Raw genomic sequence first — 24,054 nt, forward strand, 5'->3', positions numbered from 1 at the left:
AGATGAAGTGGCTCAATGGCACTTTAAATAACATTCCTCAGTTTGACTTTGCAGAGGTCTGGATTCAACAGTGGCTCTTTTTGGGGTGCACTTCCAAAACACATTTATACACACACACACATACACACACATCTCATTTCTAATCATCTAAACAGACAAAAATAGCATGGCGTAGAATCACGAATCATCCATAGAGAGATGACGTTCATATTTCGAATGGACGCATAATAAAAGCTTTCCTGCCCATCAAAGTCAAAACGCTGTAGGAACTCAGTTTGAATCGTTTTGCGTCTTTAGGGCAGTATTCTGAAATGTCTTTTTGACCAGCAATAATGTGAATAGATCATACAAAAGTAAGTAAATGCATCGGTGAGCTGATCGACATGTGACGAGTCTTAAGCAACAGCTGACTCCAAAAATTAAAACTCAGTCATCATTTACTCATACCATTTCAAATTCATATGACATTCTTTTGTGGAACACAAAGGCAAGATTTTCCTCAGAGCTTTCATTACACACACACACACACAGTATATATACACATTGTGTGTATATATTTGCATCATGTATGTATTGAATGAAAGCTCAATAAAGATACACACACACAACATTTGTATATTTTAAGTAACAACCTAAAATTGGTCTGTTTCCTACTCCAAGTATTCGTATGTCTTTAGAAAACTTTGAATCACAGACTACTTGTATGGAGATGTTTTTTTTTTGTGTCATTTTTGGAGATCAACAGCCCTCGTTTGCTGTTCATCACATGGAAAAGAGCAGCTAGAACAAACTTCTAAATATCTCCTTTTGTGTTCCACTGAGATTAAATGATGACAGAACTTTTATTTCCGGGGTGAACTATCCCCTTAACCATCTAGTCCTCAACATTGGCAATATGAAGTGTGTGTGGCGACACCTAATAGGCTGATAAGTTGAGGGCTGTCATTTGCTCATGAAGAGGATTGGACATCTGATGTGCTGCATGAACCATCATCACCATCACCATCACCATCACCATCACCATCACCATCATCATCCAAACCACCAGCTGGGCCTGCGCTGCAATCTGTCTCTACGTCACATTCTTTGGGCTGGGTTTCGGAGCTCCCCGATAGCGAATCCGTTTCAAACTCTGGCTCGGCTGAGGTTATCATTGGGGGAGTGTTTTTTGCTTGGGTGCCTTCCTCAGTGTCCAACTCCCTCTGTGGTTCACTCTGCTCCTGCTCCTGCTCCACCTCTGCTGGGTTCTGATTGGCCGGTGGAGTGCCTTGGGTGGCGTCACCTGGAGAGCTAATTGGCTGTAATTGGCTTTTGAGTTGGCCGTGGCACAGAGGACATGTCTCTTGTACGTACAGCCACTTCTTTAAGCAGGCAGCATGAAAAAAGTGGCTGCAAGGCGTGATGACAGCAGACTTCATATCCTAAGGATGGAAGGAAACACCATTGTTTAAAACTAGGCAGCCAAGATAAGAAGAGAAATTATCACCATGTTGACAAATGAGTAATGGATAGCGAGAGCCAATTCAGATTCAAATGTTAACGATTGGTTCAAGAATCAATTCCAAACAACTAGGGCTAAATATCAACACAATTTAAACACCCCTTTTACCTGAAAGCAGATCGAACAGATGTCATTATGTTGCTGGAGTTGTAATGTGGAAGCGGTGGGCATGTTCTGGATCTTGTGAACTGCATCTCTGCGCAACAGGAAGCTCTGCCAGCCCAGCTGGGCCCTCAGCCACACGTTATAGTAGGAGTGAACCAGGATGATGGTGGAGCCCATTACAGTCCATTCTCCAAACAGGGTCTCCGAAACACCGTAGGCCACCACGCACACGGCCACCAGGAACTCCAGGAGTCGGTAGGTCCCGTTGACGATGTAGATGACTTCATCCATGTTCTCCACCGGAGCCTTACGAAACTCCTCCACCATGAAGAGGATGTAGATCAGAAGGGTGCCAAGAACCTGAGAGGAGTGGAATCCTTTTTACTGTATTATGCATTATTTAATGTACATATTTATTATTTATTTTAGGGCTGTTAAAAATATTTAACACAATTATCCAGCATCAGTTTTTCCCCTTCTTGGCCTCCTATGGCAAGCGTTACAGTATACGAGGGGTCGGCAACCTCTTTGTCATGAAGTGCCATTTTTAAGTTTCCGAGTTAACAGTCACCTCCCCCCTCTCCTCCCATATGAATATTTTAAATATTCATAATGGCCCCCAAAGAAATAATGCAGAACCTTTAACATTTCTGACGTTTTAAATGTGTCAAAATCATTGTTTGTTTGTTTCAGGTTTAAATTAAGAGATTTCCAATGGGCTTATTTACACCTGGTCATTTCATGCTTTTTTTACACATCGGATAGCAATCCGTTTTGTTAAAACCGTTCCATTTACAACCAGATGAATTTTGTCCAGTTTCACCTTCAATGCAAAAAAAAAAAAAAAAAAGCCCTCTCTTTCGGAAAAAGCATTTACCCCTGGTCTTTTCACGATTGGATAGCGATCCGATCAGAGTAAACGCATGAAGTGACCAGGTATGCATGCATCAGTCATCAGATGTGTGTGGAATATTTAATAGAATTTTATATACTTGATTGAATATCTACGAAATTTATAGCCTTTAACTATGTACAGTGGAACAAGCTGTAAGTCAGTGACTTGATGGCTTGTCAGAGCTGTGTGCTTTCATTGACTTGCACAGTTTAATTCTCACACTTTAATAGTATTTATAACTCCTAACCTAGAGGGAATGTTTAATGCTATTTCATGCATTCTGACTTATTTACACTCTTAAAGAGTTGGATTCTCATGCTAAACATGGCCAAAGTAAAAAAAAAAAAAAAAAACGAGTTGGATGTATGACAGAGTAAAGGGGGAATTCCTTGTATTGGCAAGAGTGTGTGCACACATCAACCAGAGCAAGAGCAAGAGCGCGCCCGTCAACGTGCAAGACTCGGTACAGCGTATCTGTCTTTTATAAATCTGATAAAACTAAAGACATGGAGATATGAAGGATGCAACATTACTCTATAGGTACTCAAGATTAACATGAGATTGGCAGAAACCGCGTGTGTTATGTCCCCTTTAATAAAACAAGCTGTGTTACGAGGAATGATTACCTCAAAATGTAGATCTGTAGGTGCGAGGTACTTTATATGATTGAAATGCATACACCTCTCTCGCTTTTGCTCACATGCCAGCAATTACCCCTCCGCATGCCAGTGTTGCCGACCCCTGCAGTATATGGTCACGCTATCTGGGTTCCACTCACCAGCCCTGGCGATGTGCGAGAGAGCGGCCGACCGAGGATGGTCTGCATGTATGCCTATTCTATGATCAGCCAATCAATCATTCATTCAAGTACTTTTAAACCATTCAAGGGCGATAAGACACAAAAAAGAACTCAATTCGGTACTGTATCGGCATTTGCATATTTGTTCTATTGTATTGGTTTTCTCGCTTGTAGTTTGCTTGTTCTCAATTTTTTTAAAAATGAACTCAATAAATCGCGATTCAGGGCTCGACATTAAGCCTTGTCATGCGCTTGTCCTTGTCCCGAGTATAAAAAAAATAAAAAATAAAATAAAATAAAAGATTTCTGGTGGCGTAAACAATTTATTCTGAAGCAATATTTTAATCAGTGTTCTATCAGCTGTTATTTACCTTTATAAGGGCCAATTTTAACCTTAAAATTGTCAAATTCTTACAATAAATGTAATTATACTAATAAGACACTATGGGGCTATTACAAATCAAATTAAATTATTTACACTGCAAAATTACAACTGCAATAAATAATGGCATAAGATTGTTTTAAATACATTTTTGAATATACAAATGAAAATGTTGGGGAAAAAAACAAACATTTGAGTCTTTCAAACATAAAAACGGCAGTAGGTGGCGGCAGCAAGTCATTTAATGAGTGTCATTGAATCATTCATTCGACCGATTTGTTCAAAACGCTGAATCATTCAGTAACAAAACACCGCTGAGTTTTGTTTTAAGAAAGCGCAATAGTTCTTCTGCTGTGATCTTTGTTTGGACATTTTCATTGGTGAAATAGAACAAGAACAGTCAATAGTGTCTAAAATGTAAGTCATTTAATTTTAACTACTTAAATAACTACCCAAACTTTAACTACCCAAACTTTAACTACGAGCTATAAAATCAATGTAACATTTGCAATCGTGATAATACTCGGCAATACAGCTCCCTTGGTCGTGTTATGTTACTTAAAGGGCAGTATCAACATTTTGAATTTTTTCCATTTGTTCTGTGAGTTTCTTACGCGTGTTGTTTTGCTCATTTGTTTTGACTTCTCTACGAAAGTCTCTCACAAAGAGACAGGCAGCGCGAGCCTCAACAGCGAGACCTTGTTACCAGAAACACAACATCCATTATGAATCGCTGTTTACACGGAATGTAATAAAATCAGAATCATTCTTGCGATTCGATGTAAAATTCTCTTTCACTTGCCCCTTCAAAATATCCACTTGTCCCGGACAAGTGGTAATGTCGAGCCCTATAAATACATGTTATACAATGCAATGTTAATACAATCTAAATGTAATAATTTACTGAAACAGTATTTACCTACACAGCAAAAATGTCTCTCCATAAAAATAAAAAAAAATTCAACATACTACAGCACTTGATCTACTAACAAAACTTGACTGCAGTAATGTCTATGCGCCGTGATAAAGTGTTTATTTATATGTGTGCTTGTGTGTGAGGTGTGTGTACCTGCAGTGACGTGAGAATGCTGGAGGAGATGATTATGAGCAGCCAGAAGTCCATGCGGAAGAACTGGCAGATCATGTAAGCCATATAAGCAGGGAAGATCAGCAGGAAAAGACACAGGCTCACTGCTCGGAAGTGCTTCCACAGACTCCTGTAAGAACAGAAGAAACAAAAGCTCAAGATACAGGTCCTCAGACAAACCCCAGCAAGCACTCGAGAAGATTTTATTCTCGGATTAAAACCCTTATTAAAGCAAGTAACAGGTTTTAGAATGAAAAACAAGCACATGGCAATTTAGTATCTCTTAACGTTTCCTGTGTTTTTAATACGGTCTCAAGATTTTTCTTGAAAGCTGGGTCAATTCTGTAATGGTTGACCAGCCCTTTTGTTTGAAACTTTTTTTGGGGGGTATTACCTTTCATATGTAGTGTGTTATAAAGCTGTTTGCGAACAACGTCTACTTTGACCTGTCCTCAAACACTGCAGTTTTTGCTGAGGCATGGATGAGTTTGGTTCATGTTGAGAAGATGCTATTTTCTGCGCTGCGAAAGCAAATCCATTTTGCATGCACTTCCAAAGGATGAGGACTCGGGCTCGAATAGAATCGGTAAAACCGAGGGCATCGTTGTTGTTCGTATCACTTTGTATACAAGTGCTGAGGAAGCCTCTGGCACATTCTATTATTAGTTTGAAGTCAACAATATTGTTATGTTTAAGGACATTATGAAATTGAGTTATTGTCTGTACTGTATGTAATGACTATAAACTGTACTATTAAATACAATTGTTGCTGTCCTCAGTTACTAGACATTTTACCTCAGGGCTTACGTTAACTGAATTAAGAACCTGAAAATCCATAAACATCAGCAATCTTCCTCCATGCTGATTTCCCCATTTTGTCTTTAAAGATTCTGCAGTTCGTGGCATAATTCAGGGAATTTCCCTACTTCATTGAGTTTTTAGCAAGCGGCAACATTCTAAACTGAAAAATGAAGCCTACCCGGAAGTGCGAAAAACTGCAATACATCGAAAATCCGCTAGGGGCAGGTCCCAAAAGGGAGCAAATGTCCATAGCCCCCATGTTAAAATGTCCGTTTTCACAGCATAAATTCATGTTTTTACAAGTTGGTCCCATGGACTTTTATTGTATTTTTCGATAGGTTCCGAGTGCCTGACCACTGTGAGGGGGGTGAATTTTTTTCTAACTCGTTAGTTTAGATCGTATTTAGTTATAAAATATATAACAATAAGGGCGTGGTTAACTTTGATTGACAGCTTGATTGACAGCTGACAAGGCAGCGCCACGGAGAATGACAACATAAGAAGCGCCATTTTTTAATACAGTTGACATATAATACTACTGTTTCTGTATCATGAAATGTAGTTTTAAGAGTTTTTCAGGCGAGAATGTAGTTGTTTAAAGCTCAAATCTGTGGTTTATTTAAAGATTTATGAAAATTTTATCCAGTTGATCCAGCGATGACCGGGCGCTCGGCGCGATGTACCCCGCCTGGAAGAGTCTTACATCGGCTTGACGTTCTGAGGTTTGCCGCTAATGCCGCGGACTCTGGCGTCTCTGTAGTGGTTAAACATGAGATATAATTCTTCTTGTGTATATCTAATGGGTGATTTTTGGTCTCGTGAATCTATATTTTTGTCCCTGGGCAATCGTTTTGGCTGAGGGGAAGTTTCATAACTTTATAAGCTATTTAACTTTACCGATGTATGGTTAGACTCGCGCTGACTTTGTATGTTTGACTGAATTGTTTGCTTTATTTGTATAGCTTCTTATACCTTTTACTTATACTTTTATAATGGCTAACATTGATAAAACTGAAATTTAACAAAAAGAGACTGGGTTGAGTTTATGTCATTTTAAATTTTAATACAACGAAGATGATATGTAATGTTGTTTACTGCAAAATCTGTTGTTTAGTACAAATGCACATATTGCATGGACCATAAAATGCTTAATATTTTTATATTATATTTAAAATGAAAAGAGGCAGGTTTGTGTTTTATTTATATATATATATATATATATATATATATATTTGTTTTCATAAATAGGCAAACGTTATGTGCAGTTGAATATAATCAATATGCGTTGCCTGAACCACATTTGTGTGGCTATAATGTTTAAGATTTCTTTAAATGAAAACGAAAAGAGTTAGTATGGTGTTTTATAACATATTTCGTTGCCTGAAATATACACAGAGATAACGGGAGTAGCATGCGAGCTGAGTGTGTTTATATCTATGAGCTGAGTGAAGGTGGGCGGGGTGACGCGCGCTGCGTTAGAAGGTGGGCGGGGTTAGGATTTCCCAAGATTTTCCAAGATGGCGCCGCCCATACCCCCCATAAACGGCTTCAAACCCGTTCTTCAGAAAGTCTATGGGTGACGTCACAGACGCTTTGTCCATATTTTTTACAGTCTATGGTTTTTAGTCAACCTTTTCATTGAAGTAAGTGTGTTGTGACCTGGTACCTCCAGTAGGTGGCAGCACACGACAGTGAATGTAATCACGGCTGGCAAACACATATACTTTCGAACTCAGGTTAGTGTATGGACACAACGGAGCAAAATGAAAGACTATAAAGGGCTATAAATTTTTCCTATATACATTTAGACTTTATTCAAGCTGTAAAACTATGAATGTAAAACTAAATGTCTCCTGCAGCATGGGGTGAAGTCAGTATTTACATTTATGATGATTTGGGACAAATATAATGTACTTTAATATAAAGTGGCGCTGTGTGACATGGCAGGATTTGAAGGATTTGAGTCCTCTGGCGTGCAACAAATAATGTTTAGTAAAGCTGAGCATTTTGACATATTTCTGTGTGTATTTAATAGTTTAGGCACAAACCCGAAGCTCAAAGATCACTACGCTTGTCCGTGTTCCACTCCGTCTCGGAGCACATAAAGCCGCATGGGGAACAGTATCTCCTTCAGGGCTTAATGTGGTTTTAATAACTCTTTATATTATCGAGCACGTCCTGCAGTTTAGCAACCGAGTAGAACTCCCAGAACGGTGAATGTAGTGAAGCAATTTTAGCTGTGCATAGAAAAACTGTCTCGACTGTCTCAACTCTATATATAAAGCCATTATCTGCCGATAATAGGAGCACCCTAAATTCTGTTCAGGCATGATGTATGCAAGAGGTGTTGGGGCTCTTACTTGTCTCTGGAGGCCCCCAGGGCTAAAACTATGGGGTCAGCGATCTCCAGCATGGACTGCAGGATGGACGCCACCACGATGAAGAGGATGATGCTGAGGAGGAAAGCTCTGTGAATGACCTGGAGCTCAATGAGACCAGTCTGAACAGCCAAGATCAGCAGAGTGATCCCCTCCGTCATGCCTCTGAAAACCACAAGAGAAAGGCATTAATGGATACACAGTAATCTATATGCATGTCTGCAAAAATGTCATGTTTTGAAAAGGAGTATTGTAAGCATGTTTGGTTGGATGTCTCTCACCTGTGCATGGCGTTGTCATTCATGAAAGCTCTGTAACCCTGCAGGTAGAACTTGCAGAGGGTGAGGACGCCCAGCGCCACAAAAGAAACCGTGAAAACCAGCCCCAACAGTGAGTAAGGAGTACTACAGCACTCAGCGATACTGCAGAGAACACACACAACCACCAACAAAACATTTACATATGCTAGATATTGTCGAATGGTGTTTTAGTCTTCTACTGCCCTAGTATCCAGTTTAGTTTATGATAAAGGTGCTGTTCTAAATCTTTGTTGCAATGCATTCAGGGTTGTGTAGACGGTAACGTTTGTGCTGGTTAAATACAGAGTTCCATCAAGTGTGACTCCACATCGTAGCTAATGTCAGTTGTTAATTCACAACCAAATTAAAGGGATGGTTCAGCCAAAAATGTAGTCATCACTCACCCTCAAGTCGTTCCAAACCTGTATGAGTTAGTTTCTTCCGTTGAACACAAAAGATACATTAAAGAATGTTGGTAATCCAACAGTTGACGGTAGCCATCAACTTCCATAGTAGGAAAAAAAACACAATGAAAGTCAATGGCTACCATCAACTGGCTGGTAACCAACATTCTTCAAAATATCTTCTTTCGTGTTCAATGGAAGAAAGAAAGTTTTTGATTGAACAATCCCTTTTAACTCTCAAAAAAATGCAGGTAGTGACAACCGGAATTAGAATAATTGTAAATACGGAACCAAACTAGTTGTTAACGTAATTAAACGTGCGAATCAACGCTCTTCTGTATGCGCGGTGGAAGAAACCACAAGGAAAGAGGTATGAGCCTTGACCCATTCGCGTTGCCAGATCTTGCTAAAAACAACAAACAATAACGTACCTATGATACATCTAAATAAATCCAAATGCTTTAAATTGAAAACAAGACCAAATTATCATGACCCGCACCTGCCCACATTAATAACTCCATAAACCTGATCGCTTTATGATCCAAGTTCAAATAAGCCCAAAAACAAAATTCATTCTTTTGTTCATCTTCGGAACACAAATGAAGATCTTTTTGATGAAATCTGAGATTTCTGTCCCTTCATTGACAGCTACGCAACTACCACTTTGACGCTTCAAAAAGTTAATTAAAAATATAATAAAACCGATAATAATAAACAGAAAATCAACTGAACCTGCTTGAAGCACTAGAACAAACCTCATTGGCTCTTGCTGATGCTCAAATGTGCTGCGCAACAGAATGAACATCATTGGTTCTGGTACGTCAAGCGAAAATGCTTGAGCTGCTGTTTACCACAACTGATGTGTGATTTGATGAATGTTTATATGTGAATAAAAGCCTAAATACAATCTGTTCATCATATAAAGCAATCGAGTGTCTTCAGAAAATTTGGACTAAACCGCTCGATTCATATGAATTAGTTTTACAATTTCTTTATGAACTTGAAGTTGTGTAGCTGTCAATGGAGGGACAGAAATCTCTCAGATTTCATCAAAAAGATCTTCATTTGTGTTCTGAAGATGAACAAAAGTCTTACGGGTTTGGAACGACAAGAGGGTGAGTAATCAATCACAGAACTTTCATTTTTGGGTAAACTATTCCTTTAAATTTGAAGAACGAGTCTTTTGTCGCTCTAATATGAATTTGGTCAAAAATGGTGAATATCAAACACGTGAGATGGCAGAACGTCGCTATGGTTACCACAGTGTCAATCACCATGATTTGGGGATTGAATCGTGTTCACTATACACACAGAACGATTATTTAGGGGACACACTCCCATTTTAAAATGAGGGTGTTACTCCTGAAACTTTTCAGTGTGTACTTGTCAATCAAGTAGGTGAAGTATATGGTGCAGAGGTGCAGCAGTCAAACCTGGTGAGGAACAGGAAGAGCAGCCTCTCTCGGGAGGGCGGCTGGTCCCGTGTGCTGAAGTAGGTGTATATCTGCAGTGCGAAGAGAACCAGCCAGAAGCACATGAAGAGAACAGGCAGAACCAGCTGATTCCACAGAGACATGCCCAGAGCCAGCAGACCATACACCTCCACCACCTACAGAACACACGAAACCAAGCGTTCAATGATTGGCGGGCAGGATGAAATAAGTCAACAATTTAAAATAAAAATGCATAATTACATTGTAACGCCTTATTTTGCTCCACATTTTCATAAAACAAAAATATTTAATATGTTTAAAATATTTAATATTCAGAATGTTTGAATGTATCAAAATAATTTTCAACATTTTTAATAGTATTTTGAAGCAAAGCTCCAATCATTACTAGTTTCATTGGCACATACTTCCAGGTTTTCCAAGATTTTTACATGAAATTGTAATATTTTACAATATTACACTTTTTCTGCATTCATGATTAAAATGCAGCTTTGATAAGCATAAGACTTTTATTCCAAAAAAACAAAAAATTATTCATTTGAACACTATTGTATGTTTTTCTATAATATTTCTATACAAATTTGATTTGACAAAATGATTGTCACCTGCTGTGTGGAAAACTTATTTTTAGCACAATAATTTTCAAAGTTTTGAACACAATGCTTTTTCTCAGTCACATGCAGTTTCTTAGTATATGATCACATGAGAAAAATCCCGCACAGTCGTACCTGTACCAGCTCTCTGTAGGCAGTTTTGGCCAGATTGTAGGGCACCAGCAGGTTGGCGGCGATGAAGTAGAGCACCTCCAGACCGGTGAAGATCATAGCAAAGCGGTTGATGAAGACGATGGTCTCCAGGGGCACGAGGCACAGTCTAGCCACTAGGGGGAGCAGGTGTGCAGAAAACAGCCAGATCTGTTTGGTCTGCATGACGCAGGAACACAGCGTACAAACCACAACTTGACCTGAGGGAGAGGATAGTCTTACTGAACAAACACAAACGTACAGAGAAAAATCACACTAACACACCTCAATGCTTCCTTTAAAATGCTGCTTTCAATGTCCCTCCAATGTAATTGGCTTTGATGTGTTGACATGGCAAATAAAAGACTCAATTTGACTTGAATGAATCTTTTTGTGCTACTTTGCTGCATCGCAAATAGTCACTGTAACGCAGTCGGTTCACACAAAAGACTTGATTTACAAATGGCGTTACCAAGAGTTTCTCTTGCGATGTTGTTGCCAAAGGGGAGTAATATGTGTGCTCTGTGAACAGTGGTGCCACTGACATGACATATCACTTGACATGACTATGCATAAGAGCCAAAGCCAATAGTTGTTTTATCTCTGATCTTCATTTAGCTGGGCCAGCAAAGATGACAGATTTCAACTATGAAGATTTTCCAATCAAATTGTGCTTCATTTCAAGTGAAATGTGGAAACTACCCTACAGTGCAGCTGTGTTTGTGAACTGTGCTGAACATAATCAAACTCTTCTATATAATAGTTTTTTTTTTACAGGATTAATATTTGGATACTTCTTACAGAAGTAAGTATCTGTATAAACATGACTTACACTTCAGAGCTTGGCATTACTACAAATTTTACATTTATAGAATATTTGTGACTTTTCCAGGATTTTTTTAAATTGTATAGAAAATCGTATAGTGCTTGCAAAGTGAAATTTCTACTGATAAAACATTTTAAAACTTATAATCTATTTTAGCTTCCTAATCTACTTAATTCTATTATAGAAAATCCAATTTCCCAAGCCTACAAATCACAATTTTAAATTCCCTTCAAATTTTATTTCAAGGTTTTCAGGGAATTTTAAATAGTAATTTCCAGGAACCCTGTGGAACTGTTTGTTTTGCTGTAGCTGAAACCAGCTCCATACACCGAAGCTCCTGCAGCATTACAGAAGTACTGTTTTTGTGACGTACATTACTTCCTAGAAGTCTGAAAAACACTCCCAGATGAAGAACTGAACAGAAACACATTTGGCTATTTCTGTTCTGTTCTGAGTGCTGCTCCCGTTTGAGCTTACTCATCTTTTAATCTGTATATGCCTCCTCTAGAACCCATGTTAATAAAAGCTGATCTGGCAACATTGTACTGGGTTTTACCACCTTAAGATGGAAGTTTCACTTCCTTTAAAGCAGTAAGTGCATTTAAGTGCATTTAAGTGTATTTAAGTGTATAAGTGTATTTAAGGCAGTTTTTCGTGGAAAGGTTTGGTTGCATGCCATTCCATTTCTAAACGCCTCATTAGTAAAACTGGAAGCATTTCACAGGGCCCTCCATTCATTAGCAAATTGAGCACATTGAGATCTAGTTTCTTCTCTTTTAGACTCTGTGCTATAGTTCAGCAGTCAGGTCTCTTTAACAGCAGGGGTGGGAAACGAAGTTCAGTAATACAACACCAGTTGTACTCGTCCCTAATAACGCTTCAGGAACAAACACGGCAGTGAAGAAGAGAACAAAATGGAGTAGTTTCGGAGTTGAAGGTATGTACCGATGAGTGCTGTGGTAAAGCGGTTCATAGACAGGGGCTCCAAGTAGAGGGGACCCTCGAAACCGGATTCCAGCTCTGCGCGCACGTAATCCCTGCAGGAACACCAGTGATCATGAGACGTAATAAACAGTTGCATTAATGTCAAAATCTGTATTACTGGTTCTCAGTGACATTGCAACTAAATTTAAAAGCAATGTGTCATTTCCTCTCCACATCTTAGTATACAGTCATGCAGAAGACTGCTGTGAGCACAGACCTAGAAAGCTGGTGTCCAGCGAAGAGCAGAAGAGCTGTGAGCACGTAGAGGTAGAGCTGCACCAGGTGCTGCCGGGGTAGAGTCAACAACACCAGGCTGAGGATGTAACCTGAACAAAAGGGAGTCTCAATTACTGACACCAATAATGATAAAAAGATATGTATTGGATTAAAACAAACAAAAAACAAACAACGGGCTTATGCCATTTTCATTAAATAACATAAAACACAAAAATCAAGTTAGCCATCAAGTTTGATTTTAAATGATCCATTAGTCAATGACAAATAAGAGCATCCACAATAAAGAAAAAAATGTTTAAAAATGCAACAAAAAAAAGTTGAAAAAAAAGTTAAATAGCATATAACAAGTTAGAAACACACTCTTTGTACTCATGTTGGTTTCATATGGTTTTACAAAACTTATAACATTTTTAAAAAAGGGTTTATTTAAAGGCACGTGATGTAATTTTCGCCACTAGAGGTCGCTTATCCAAAACAAAGGTGTAGCTTGAGGCCGTGAATGAGAGTGGATTCATGGGAGTTGTCGTCTTCACCTCCACAGCCGATTGAAAGGAATCCAACAGGATTTATGAAATCATGTTCATGGATGAGCGAATGTATTAAAGTTTTACTAACGTTATCGTGGTATGAAGCGGGGCAGGCCGAGAGCCCTGGGAGCGGAACGAGTTATGTTATAACGTTACTCTGTGCGTTCACTCGGTGGCTGGTACGAGACACTTATTGCACACTGCAGTAATCTGGATCCATATCAGAATAACTAATAAAAACTGGATGACTCATGTTGCTAAATGACATGCAATTAATTTTAAAATATGATGTCATTGACAGGTGATGCAATGACATGGTCCATGTCCTGGTTAAAACTGCCAATTTCTCCGGATTTAAACACTGTTGAAACGTTTGGGATAATGTAAGTGCACAAGTCAACAAAATTGTTCTAATGGTTTTTGGATATTTGAATCTAAAAATCTTACAATCTTGTGCCTTTAATGACAAAAAAGTGGTGTGACCATCATGTAAAAAAGTATTAACATTTTCCTTACACATTAAATACATTTGAGTGTACGCATCTACGCATTTAAACACTTTCACCTTGATTTTTTACAAATAGCATGAATTATAAATCCATAAATAGCATAGTTTTGTGAATTTGCACCACGACACAACCTGGGTTTTACAACCTGAACTAATCACGCCTTGAAGTAAAATGATCCGATATTTTAAGAGACTTCAGTTCTTATTGTGTCGTTTTCACGGTGCATGTTGGTCTCACCACATGACTTTGATTTGGTAGATGGAAGACAAATAATTTAACAAAATTTCCCAACTTCTTAATATCTTAATACTAAAGGATTATGCCAAACTACTTAAGATTATTATATTAGGACAGTTGTATGACCTTACATTTTGCAAAAGTATTGTTCAATGTGAGCATTTGCTATATTACAATACAAGACTACATCTGTGTTATGAGATATTAACCAAATGAACTTGCTAACGCTGGTGATTATGAAACAGAATACCTAAAACAGTGGGATACAGCTCTGGTTTTTACTTACAATGCTGACTGAAAATGCTTAAGGATACTGTTACAGCAAAAGAAAAGGTATTGATTTCATTTAAATCCCATGGGATTAAACGGCAGTGTTCAACTCACAGAAAAAAAGCCTACAGCTATAAACCAGGAATAAACATTCGGGTCAAGTAATGGGTCGATGACACTGGCGGTGGTGAGATCTTTATCACAGCAGTAGTGTCTTCAACCCTGCCTGTTTAACAGTGTCAGCAGTATCTGTAAGCCACACTAAACATAAAAGACCGTTCAGGCCAACAGGAAGTTACATCAAACACCACGACGGTTCATCTCCAATACTGGCCAACACTCCGCAAATATCTTTAACTGAATGAACAGCTCTGGGAAAAATTCTACCATAAAGCAAAACCTCATTTGTGTCTGGCTAGCAAACAATCGTCCTTCTTGTGGTTGTTTATGTCCGCTGCACCAAATATGCAGAGAGAATCCAGCCGATTCAAACAGGCTGAAATCTAATATACTGCATTGGACAGCTGGGTGAGCATCTAGCTTGCAAGGGATCATCTATGAAGCATTTGCTGATGCTTAAATCATTCCAGAAAGTGCAGTGTGAGAAAGCTAGTCCAGCTCTGCGACATTAGTTTATAGGTGTGTGTGTGTTGGAAGCAGCTGTTCTCTCTATATTGACTTCACCCACCACAGAATGATTATGCAATTGTTTACTTGGGTATGAATTAGCAATTGAAAAAATAAGCATAGCAATTCTCCGTTTTTGGGTAGCCAATAATAAATCAGACTAACCAAAATGTTATAATTATTATAATAATGAAATGTCATCATAAAATATTACATATAAATAAAAAAGTTAACATTATTTGCATAAAATAAAAAAGAAATACTCTACACATTGAAAACTTCACAATAAGTTTAAAGGCAAAACACACTAATATTTGCCAAAGGATGAATGCACGCCTCTTTAGTTTCTGCCGTTATTCAGTGTTACGTCCTGTGCGTCGAGTCTACGAGGCACAAATCAGCATCACTGAAACATGCTCGGCTGGATCAAGTGTCAAACACAGGTCACGCAAAGAGACGGACAGTGAGGAGAGAAAGGTGTGGTAGAGATGTGTGCAAATGTTATATGTAGAACTGGATCACACTGACAGCGTTTGGCTGGAGGTCACAGAGACAGTGTTGTTGGTTTTAAGCAAACATTCTGTATCAAACTGTATCAGGTGGTGGAAGTGTGGCACCATATCGATGGTATTCACGTTAAAATGCATGATCGCATTTGACACTTTCAGTGTGAAAAACCTTTAAAGTTTCCACTTAACTTACAATACTGAAGAATAATAAACTAACACAGAGCAAGCCTTTGACATAAGCTCGATAAACTCATTGCATGCCTCTTTACTTCCAGGCAGCTAAGAAAATAAGTGTTTAAGAGGCATTTATTTTTAATTAGAGAATTACTTCTTAAAGGAATTCGCATCCTTGTCACTGGATTTTTGGCAGTTTGCACACTAAGAGATAGGCTGCTGGATAAATGGAGTAGTCAAAACTGTATTTGCAATGCAAAGTCAACAGGCAGCTGGATAAAATCAGACACCAGAATGTGCTACTAAGCGTTCAACAATTCATTTCATTATAGATGAAACCGCTGCTGGACATGACGCCTGCGACAACACATGATCGAGTGTACAGTGTTTCTGCTAATTTTCTCAATTCATGAAACTTGCGGTGTTGAAATTAAACCATTTAAAAGGTGGCTCATAACTTGTTTTTCCATGACAGATTTATTCAACTTTAAATAAGACATCTAGCCTGGGTTTCCCCATGCGATTTTATTCACGCTGCTAGGCAGCCTGGACACCATGGACCAGATTTTCCCCTCAAAAAGGGGACCAATCACAGAACGGGGAGGGAGCAGCAAGACGATGACGACGTCTATGCGACACACCGAAGCAGTTTGTTTATATCTATGGATCCAGCATGGCATCAGACGCGAAGTTACCTTTCGATGCAGCCTTAGATAGTGTTCTTAGTAGTTTAGAACGCAAGTAGGGCTGCAACTAACGATTATTTTGATAATCGATTAATCGGACGATTGTTTTTCCGATTAATCGATTAATCGGATAGGTTATTTTAAAAATTCAATTTGATTTTTGTTTATAACTAAATAAAACCCTAAATCAGGGTATTTATGTGTAAAAGTGTACTTTAAAAAGTGCAAAAGCCACACATTGAGTTTTACTAATATAATCTTTCATTTTTACATTTTAAACCCCAAACACAAAAGTTTGTCCAGTTTTTAAACAGTAAAACTTCTTTAAATATCCAAAATATATATAAACAAAACAAAATATTGAGTTGTGCTGCTCATATAAACTTCACATTATGAAATTAGGACACAAACATGTTTGTAATAAGATATTAAACAGCAGATTTTGAATTCCAATGTAGAATGCGATCTGTTATTTCTTGATAACAGACCGCTGCGAAGTATAACACACCAGAAAAACAGAGCGTTGCTATGGACGCGGGATTCTAACCGTAGAGACGGAACGGACTATTTTCTTAGCGGAAGCAATACAATCATTTTTAAATCAATAAACTCCTTTTTAAATCAATATTTTGTGTAAAATAATTTATTTTTTTGGTGGGTAGCCATGTAATAAGCGGGATTATCCCTTACATAGTAGACAAATGCTATAAAAAGAGAGCGGAATGGAGGTACGCAGCTGACAACAGGCTTGGTTAAAAGTACAGGAAAAATGATGTAGGCTATTACTGCACAAGCATTCGCTGAAAACCACTGACTACAGTGACTAAAAAACAATATTTTACTGCTGCTGTTATTTAACTGCCTTTATATTTAGTGCTTCACTTTGTAAACACCATTTAATTTAACCTATTTCTGCGGTAGCGCTATTTTAATCCATCACTTATGTTGCGAGCGAACTGATTGCGCAACCTGATGCTCGATACAAAATAGATCTAGTGTGACTGTCCCGAAGTTAGTAAACAAAGCTGTTTACACAGTAGCATTGAATTCAACTAGACTATACCATTTTCACATCTTCATATAATGAGAATATACAGTTTTTGCTTGCCGTGCTGATGTTTCTCTCCGATTACTCTCTGCCATTTCGCATGAGTGCATTGTCATGAAAGTGACGTCATCAGCAACGCTCCCCGTGACGTGAGCAGACCAACTAATCGACAATGACATTCGTTGACAACGATTTTCATAATCGATTATTATCGATTTTATCGATTAGTTGTTGCAGCCCTAAACGCAAGTTTATTTCGTCTTCTTCCTCGTTGAATTTCTGTCGCTCTACACACGTCATCTGATATAATTGAAACCATTGGCTATGAGCTACGTGCCGGCGCATTTGATAGACATTCGTAATACCCAATAAACGTCTCTGGGCATTCGTAAACCACACCTCAAATACGCGAAAATGAACATGTGGTTCCCAGACCAAGTCTCAATGAGAAGAGGCTATAAGACAAAGACATCATTAATAGGTAAAAATAAAATGAATGTGTGATATAATGCGAAATGCTTTTCTCCAATGTTGTTTTTCTAGCTAACTAAGTAGTGGCGGACCGATGTTTTTGTAGGCTTTAATATAGTCCTTAGTGGTCCTTAGTACTTTATCTGAAATCTCTTTCCAAAAATTCAGCCTCGGTGCAGAATTATAGCCACTACAAGCCAGTCCCAGAATGAGCTTCCTTCAGACGGGCCGTTTCGGTGTCTGTAGCCTTAAATACTAATGAGGAGGAGAAAGGCATCGCGAAGGTGGAGGGTGGGTGTGGCCTATGACCATCTTGCGCAACGGTACCATGCATGTTTGTTTATGTTGGATATAGCCTATTGCAATGGCACGAAGACACGCAGTCGTTCAAGTATTTCAGTTTGACCCAGAATCTGATCCAGATGGAGAAGCAACGGATGAAGAAGTTGCAACTCAGCGGCTCCAGCAGGACGTTTCCGAATGGTTAGTTTAAAATATTATGTCTGGATACGGTACTTTATTCGGATGGTTTACAGTTATTATCATGTAGCTAACGCTAACCTACTTTTGCCTTTACATGAGAGATCTGTAACATCTGTAATTTATCTCATTACAATTACATCAAGCTCTGCGATCTTGAAATGCTAATATTGCGCGCGCCGTATAACCAACAGGAAAACGGTTATCCAAATAACAAAGAAGTGTACAACACTCGCGTTACAGTGTGTATTCACACACAAACTTGATGCTGTCTACCTTTACATTAGCACAAGTAACTGCATAGCTAATGTTACAGCCACATTCTACGTGTAACAAGCTAGGTGTGTTGCTGAGCCAAAGAGAGTTGGTCCTGATCCAGACTTTAGTTTCAGACGTTCAGCAAGCCCAGCTCTGTATTGACCCTTCGGTGTTAATTTGTACATCCAATTATTATTGAGCAATTATTATGCTTTGCTCACTCAAAAGCCATGATATCTCTCGTGGACAAACTAAAATCGCGCGCGCGCGTTCTACTTCCTAGCTCATTTTCTCATGGGCGGAAAATATTCTCTGGGCGGGCAAAGCAGAGAAAGGGGAGGTAACATTTCTCCTAATAACGTCATAAGGAGGAGATTCAAGATCAGCGCGTATGAGCCTCCATTTTCTCAAAGGCAGAGAAAGATAGCAAAAGCTTGATTTACACCGATTAAAATTTCTAGAAACTTGGGGACCATATACAGGCTAGGGGAACTCATATTAATGTTAAAAAACCTCAAAAGTGAAAATTTCATGTCATGGGACCTTTAAGTTTCGTCAAGGGAGACTGTTTTAAGAACAGAAACACAAAGCGCTGAAAGAAACTTCACTTAGCACACCATTATCTTTGTGTCCCTGCAACATCTGTTTTGGTCGAGCGTGTTTTCTCAGCAGCCGGCCTTATTTTGAATCAGATTGAGGAGCCAACTTTCACCCAAACATGTGAATATTCTTGTTGTTCTCAACATGAGCATGTGAAACAATACAAAAATACACTGTATTTGTAATTAAAAGCATTTGTAAACCTGTTGTCACAGAAAACTAAACGTCTCCCTGATGTTTACCATTAACACAAAAGCTCAAAGGTTTAACTATTGCGAGAGAAGAAATTAAGACATAAATGTCATTTTAGTACTGTAGTGTAAATGATTTGATGTACTTCTGAAATAAAAAAAAAGTATTTTGCAGTGCAGGTGCATTACAATTTATATAATTATAAATATAATTTTACATTAAACATAATCCCCTTCAGAGCTATCGGGCTTGAGAAAACCATTTAAATTTGATGCCTTAAATGCTCCACCAATTTTTCTGAACGAAATAACGAAATATTTCAAGGTATTCTGACAACATTACTGCATAGCTACACTCTTTATTCCATCTATAGAGAGTAAGAAAAAAAATCAAAGTATGTAATTCCGTGTCTCCTCCACTTTTCTCTCTTTCCTCATTTTCTTTGACACAAACAAAACAGGCATCATGACACAGAACGGAGCTTAATTACAGCCTGCAGTTCGATAGTTTAATTACTGCCTGAATGACTAACAACCAAGACCGTTCCCATCATAAAAATCTTCCCAACTCCTGACTCTGCGTTTCCACTGGCCCATTACAAGAGGACTCGAGCCAGAGTACAAACACTGCACTAGCACTCTGCTTTTCCTTAACAGAGAGCAGACAGCCAAGAAAACAAGCGCGCCCACACACACACACACGACATTAATGTGTGTGGAACATCAGCATTACTACCACGAACAGAAAACTAGCCATGAAGCTACACTGTAAAATTGCATTTTTACATTTCATGAAGACACACTTGAAACTCGCCAGGGCGTTGCTGCATTGGTATAATGGGTTGCCCACACACCAAGTCTAGACGTGACACATCCATCTTTGACTGTGTTGCCTATTTGATCACATACCAGGTTAGATCAGTTAGAATAGTAATAACAATATCCTCAAGAGACAGCACCAGTTTTTACCGCATAATTAAGAGTCATGTTAGTCCTGTATTTGACAGTTCAATGTCATTCAGTGTTTGATGTATAGACAGGGAGAGGTTGCTTGTTGTGTTTGTACATACCGACATAATGCAGGTACAGGGCTATATATTTGTACTGGAAGAGGGGGTTATTGTTGAGACTGCTTCTCTGGATCTTCTGGAAGAAGGAGCCGACGTCCCATCGGTACAGGACCTCTAGCAGCATGATGCTGGGGATCCGCAGACCCACGTTCAGAACCGCTTCCACACGGGTCTTCATTGCCATGACCAGCAGGGCACCAAACAGGCCTCGATTTCAACTGAGAGAGAAACATAGCTTTGAAGACATAAATCATGAGAGCGACTCAGTCAAGACGATATGCAAATAAAGAATTTTAGAGCTAAACGGTCATAAACCGGAGTAAAAAAAGCCTCTCTTAAAAGGCTGTATTTATTTGATCAAAAATACAGTCAACTGTAATATTGGGAAAGTTTATTTCCATTTAAAAGAACTGCTTCCTATTTTAATATATTTTAAAATGTAATTTATTCCTGTGATGTCAAAGCTGAATTTTTAGCATCATTACCCAGTCTTTAGTGTCACATGATCCTTCAGAAATCATTTTAATATGCTAATTTGATGCTCAAGAAACATTTCTTTCTATTATCAATGCTGAAAAGTTGTGCTGCTTAATATTTGTGTGGAAACTGTATTAAACTAGAAAGTGTGGGTTAAAGAGAGAGAGAGAGAGAGAGAGAGAGAGAGAGAGAGAGAGAGAGAGAGAGAGAGAGAGAGAGAGAGAGAGAGAGAGAGAGATTAATACGTTTAGAAAGGACGTTTTAAAATGATCAAAACAAAGCCATTTATAATTTTACAAGAGATTTCTTTTTCAAATAACTAAATGCTGTTCATTGAAATTTCAATTCATAAAATAATCCTGAAAAATATATCAGTTTCAAAAATAATAATAAGCAACAAAAACAATTTCAACATTGATAATAACACCACGGTTCTTTACGAAACCATGGTAATACAAGGTACTTTCAGTAAGTGGAAGGAACGACACACCTAACGTTACTTCTCTTATTATTACCACAGGATGGAAGATCCACTACTTACATAACATGCTGCTTTAGTCAACAATATAGTACAATAATTGTGCTGTAAAGAGAAAATAGTGTTGAATTTCGCATCTTTAAACTCACGTGGACAAGTTATAGTTACGCCTGACGTGTTAAACGTGTTTGAACTCTAGTAACCCCGACACATCAACAGTCACACAGTTCAAAAAAGAAAAAAAGAAAAACGCTGGCGAAACACTGAATAGATAAACCTTATATAAACTAAATATTACACTTATAATACGACGAGTACGTGTTTAAACGTAAACCTGAACAATAATGATTGACTTTCATTGGCTGTAGCGAGTTTGCGCTAACTAAAGGATAACGTTATTCTTAATGCTAGTGATTCGTTCAACTTTATATATAACCGATTCAGATGTCTTAAAACATTAGCGAGTATCGTTTTTTGAGGTAAATGAGTTTAGTATGTAGCATTTAATAAGTATTATCTGCTTGGCTAACAGCATCACAGAACTGTGTCCGTTATCCCTTTACAAATGCTACGATAATTATAATATAAATAGACTTACATGTTGTTTAATCACTTCACGCGGTTAGATTTCGTCTTGGGCTGCGCCCCTGGGTGAATATAAACCATTTTAGCTCAGACGTCTTGTTAGGCGTTCTCCGTTTGGTACGGTCAAATTACAAGCAGAAGAGAAGAAGCATCTAAATTCACTTACTCCATCAGGCAGCCATTACACACACCGTTTGAGTTTCCACTGCGCATGCGCAACTCTGAACACCGCGGCTTAGCCACTAGAGGGCGCTTATCTCACACCAATTTTACTATGGCGTAGGCTTGACTATAACGAATATTTTTATTCACAAATACAGTAGAGATTAGACAATAAATTGCTAAGAAGAGAAGGGAGGAATTGGATCGAGGGCCGAAATCGAATCTGAGTCCTCCGCGAGGGTTTCCAGATGAATACAGAGGCTGCTGCTACTGTCCAGTACCATCTCTACGGATCCGACAAAGTTATGAATGTTAATCAATCATTGACGTTCTACGTAATCTTCTTGAAGCTTCGTGACTTAATTAATATTCATGAGCCAAAGATCCGTAATTTTGCCTTCTCAATATTTGCACTCTCAACATCAGCAGACGGTCATATAATATTCGCTAATGTGTTTAGACTCTGCTTTTATATTTTTCACCACTTAAAGGGATAGTTCACCCAAAAATGAAAATTCTGTCATCATTTACTCCCCCTCATGTTGTTCCAAACCTGTATGGGTTTCTTCTTACTTCTGCTGAACACAAATTAAGATATTTTGAAGAAGGGTAACCAAACAGTTGACGGTTACAAATGACTTCCATTGGGGGGAAATACTATGGAAGTCAATGATGCCCATCAACTGTTAATATTTGGTTGCCCATATTCTTCGAAATATCTTATACAGTACCTGTCAAAAGTTTGGTAACATTACTATTTTTAACGATTTTGAAAGAAGTCTCGTAAACTCATCAAGCTGCGTTTATTTGATCAAAAATACAGAAAAAAAACAATCATAGACTAATCAGAAATATTATTACAATTTAAAATAAGCCTAATGCTTTTTTATTTTTCTATTTATAATTTATTTCTGTTATTCAGTGTCACATGATCCTTCAGAAATCATTTAATATGATGATTTGATTACAGTTAACAACTTAATATTTTTTTTGGAAATGGTGGTAGGCTACTTTTTTTCAGGATTCATTGGTGAATTTATTCAAAATATAAATCTTTTCTCAAAATATAAATCCCTTATCAATATAAAACAACTTTGCTGAATAAAAGTATTAATTTCTTTCAAAAAGACCCCAAAGTTTTTGAACGATAGTGTATTATTGTTACAAAATATTTATATTTTAAATAAATGCTGTTTAACTTTTTATTCATCAAAGAATCCTGAAAAAAGCATCCCAGGTTATAAAATAATATTAAGCAGCACAACTGTTTCCAACATTGATAATAAATCAGAATATTTGAATGATTTCTGAAGGATCATGTGACACTGAAGACTGGAGTAATGATGCTGAAAATTCAGCTTTGCATCACGGGAATAAATTACATTTTAAAGTAGGCTATATTAAAATAGAAAACCTATATTTAAAATTGTAATAATATTTCATGTAATATTGATAATATGCACCCGCACATTCAAGTCTCACGAATAATCATCGCCTGTAGGTGGCACTCGCGCACTAAACTGCTTCAAACACTCAAATTATTACTATTTTATATTTGTTAGAAAAATTACATTATTTGATATCTATCTACTATAACTTAATACTGCTGCCATAAATCACCTTATTGTCGTCCATTATGTTTTAAGGCTAGCTGATGATGTAAATTTACGCTTGTTTTTTTCCTCCTTCCATGTTTTTTATGTCAAAGATTTGTCTATGTCTAATATAGATTAAAAAGATAGTAAGATTACGCGCTATAGGCCTAACTAATAGGCTATTACAGCCAAATGAAAAACTAAAAGT

General features: G+C 37.9%; 1 protein-coding gene across 4 annotated transcripts; it reads right to left on the minus strand.

The window, feature by feature from the left end:
• On the minus strand, positions 1-22,395 carry rnf145b (ring finger protein 145b). Of its 4 annotated transcripts, none has more exons than XM_081390047.1 (12): positions 22,256-22,360; positions 22,103-22,151; positions 20,550-20,767; positions 12,873-12,981; positions 12,617-12,708; positions 10,831-11,066; positions 10,085-10,260; positions 8,230-8,370; positions 7,931-8,113; positions 4,752-4,899; positions 1,610-1,966; positions 1-1,421 (listed from the first exon to the last, which is right to left on the minus strand). In XM_081390047.1, exons 3-12 carry the CDS (start codon positions 20,731-20,733, stop codon positions 951-953), a joined length of 2,097 nt encoding a protein of 698 aa, XP_081246173.1. In that variant the 5' UTR covers positions 20,734-20,767; positions 22,103-22,151; positions 22,256-22,360; the 3' UTR covers positions 1-950. The 4 variants fall into 4 exon arrangements, with proteins under 4 accessions (XP_081246173.1, XP_081246175.1, XP_081246174.1 ...); XM_081390049.1 differs by having other exon boundaries at positions 20,550-20,784; XM_081390048.1 differs by lacking the exon at positions 22,103-22,151 and having other exon boundaries at positions 22,256-22,395.
• Positions 22,396-24,054: the final 1,659 nt, after the last annotated feature.

This window comes from Scardinius erythrophthalmus (assembly GCF_964197995.2).
Source record: "Scardinius erythrophthalmus genome assembly, chromosome: 17".
Taxonomy (NCBI): domain Eukaryota; kingdom Metazoa; phylum Chordata; class Actinopteri; order Cypriniformes; family Leuciscidae; genus Scardinius; species Scardinius erythrophthalmus.

What these genes read in the sequence shown, in the direction of transcription:
- rnf145b (XM_081390048.1), bottom strand. Translation starts at nt 20,733, where the DNA reads ATGGCAATGAAGACCCGTGTGGAAGCGGTTCTGAACGTGGGTCTGCGG. An exon ending in CCTACAGAGAGCTGGTACAG is followed by an intron (nt 10,261 to 10,830) that starts GTACGACTGTGC and finishes TGTGTTCTGTAG; the next exon opens with GTGGTGGAGGTGTATGGTCT. An exon ending in CTCTTCCTGTTCCTCACCAG is followed by an intron (nt 8,371 to 10,084) that starts GTTTGACTGCTG and finishes TGTTCTCTGCAG; the next exon opens with TATCGCTGAGTGCTGTAGTA.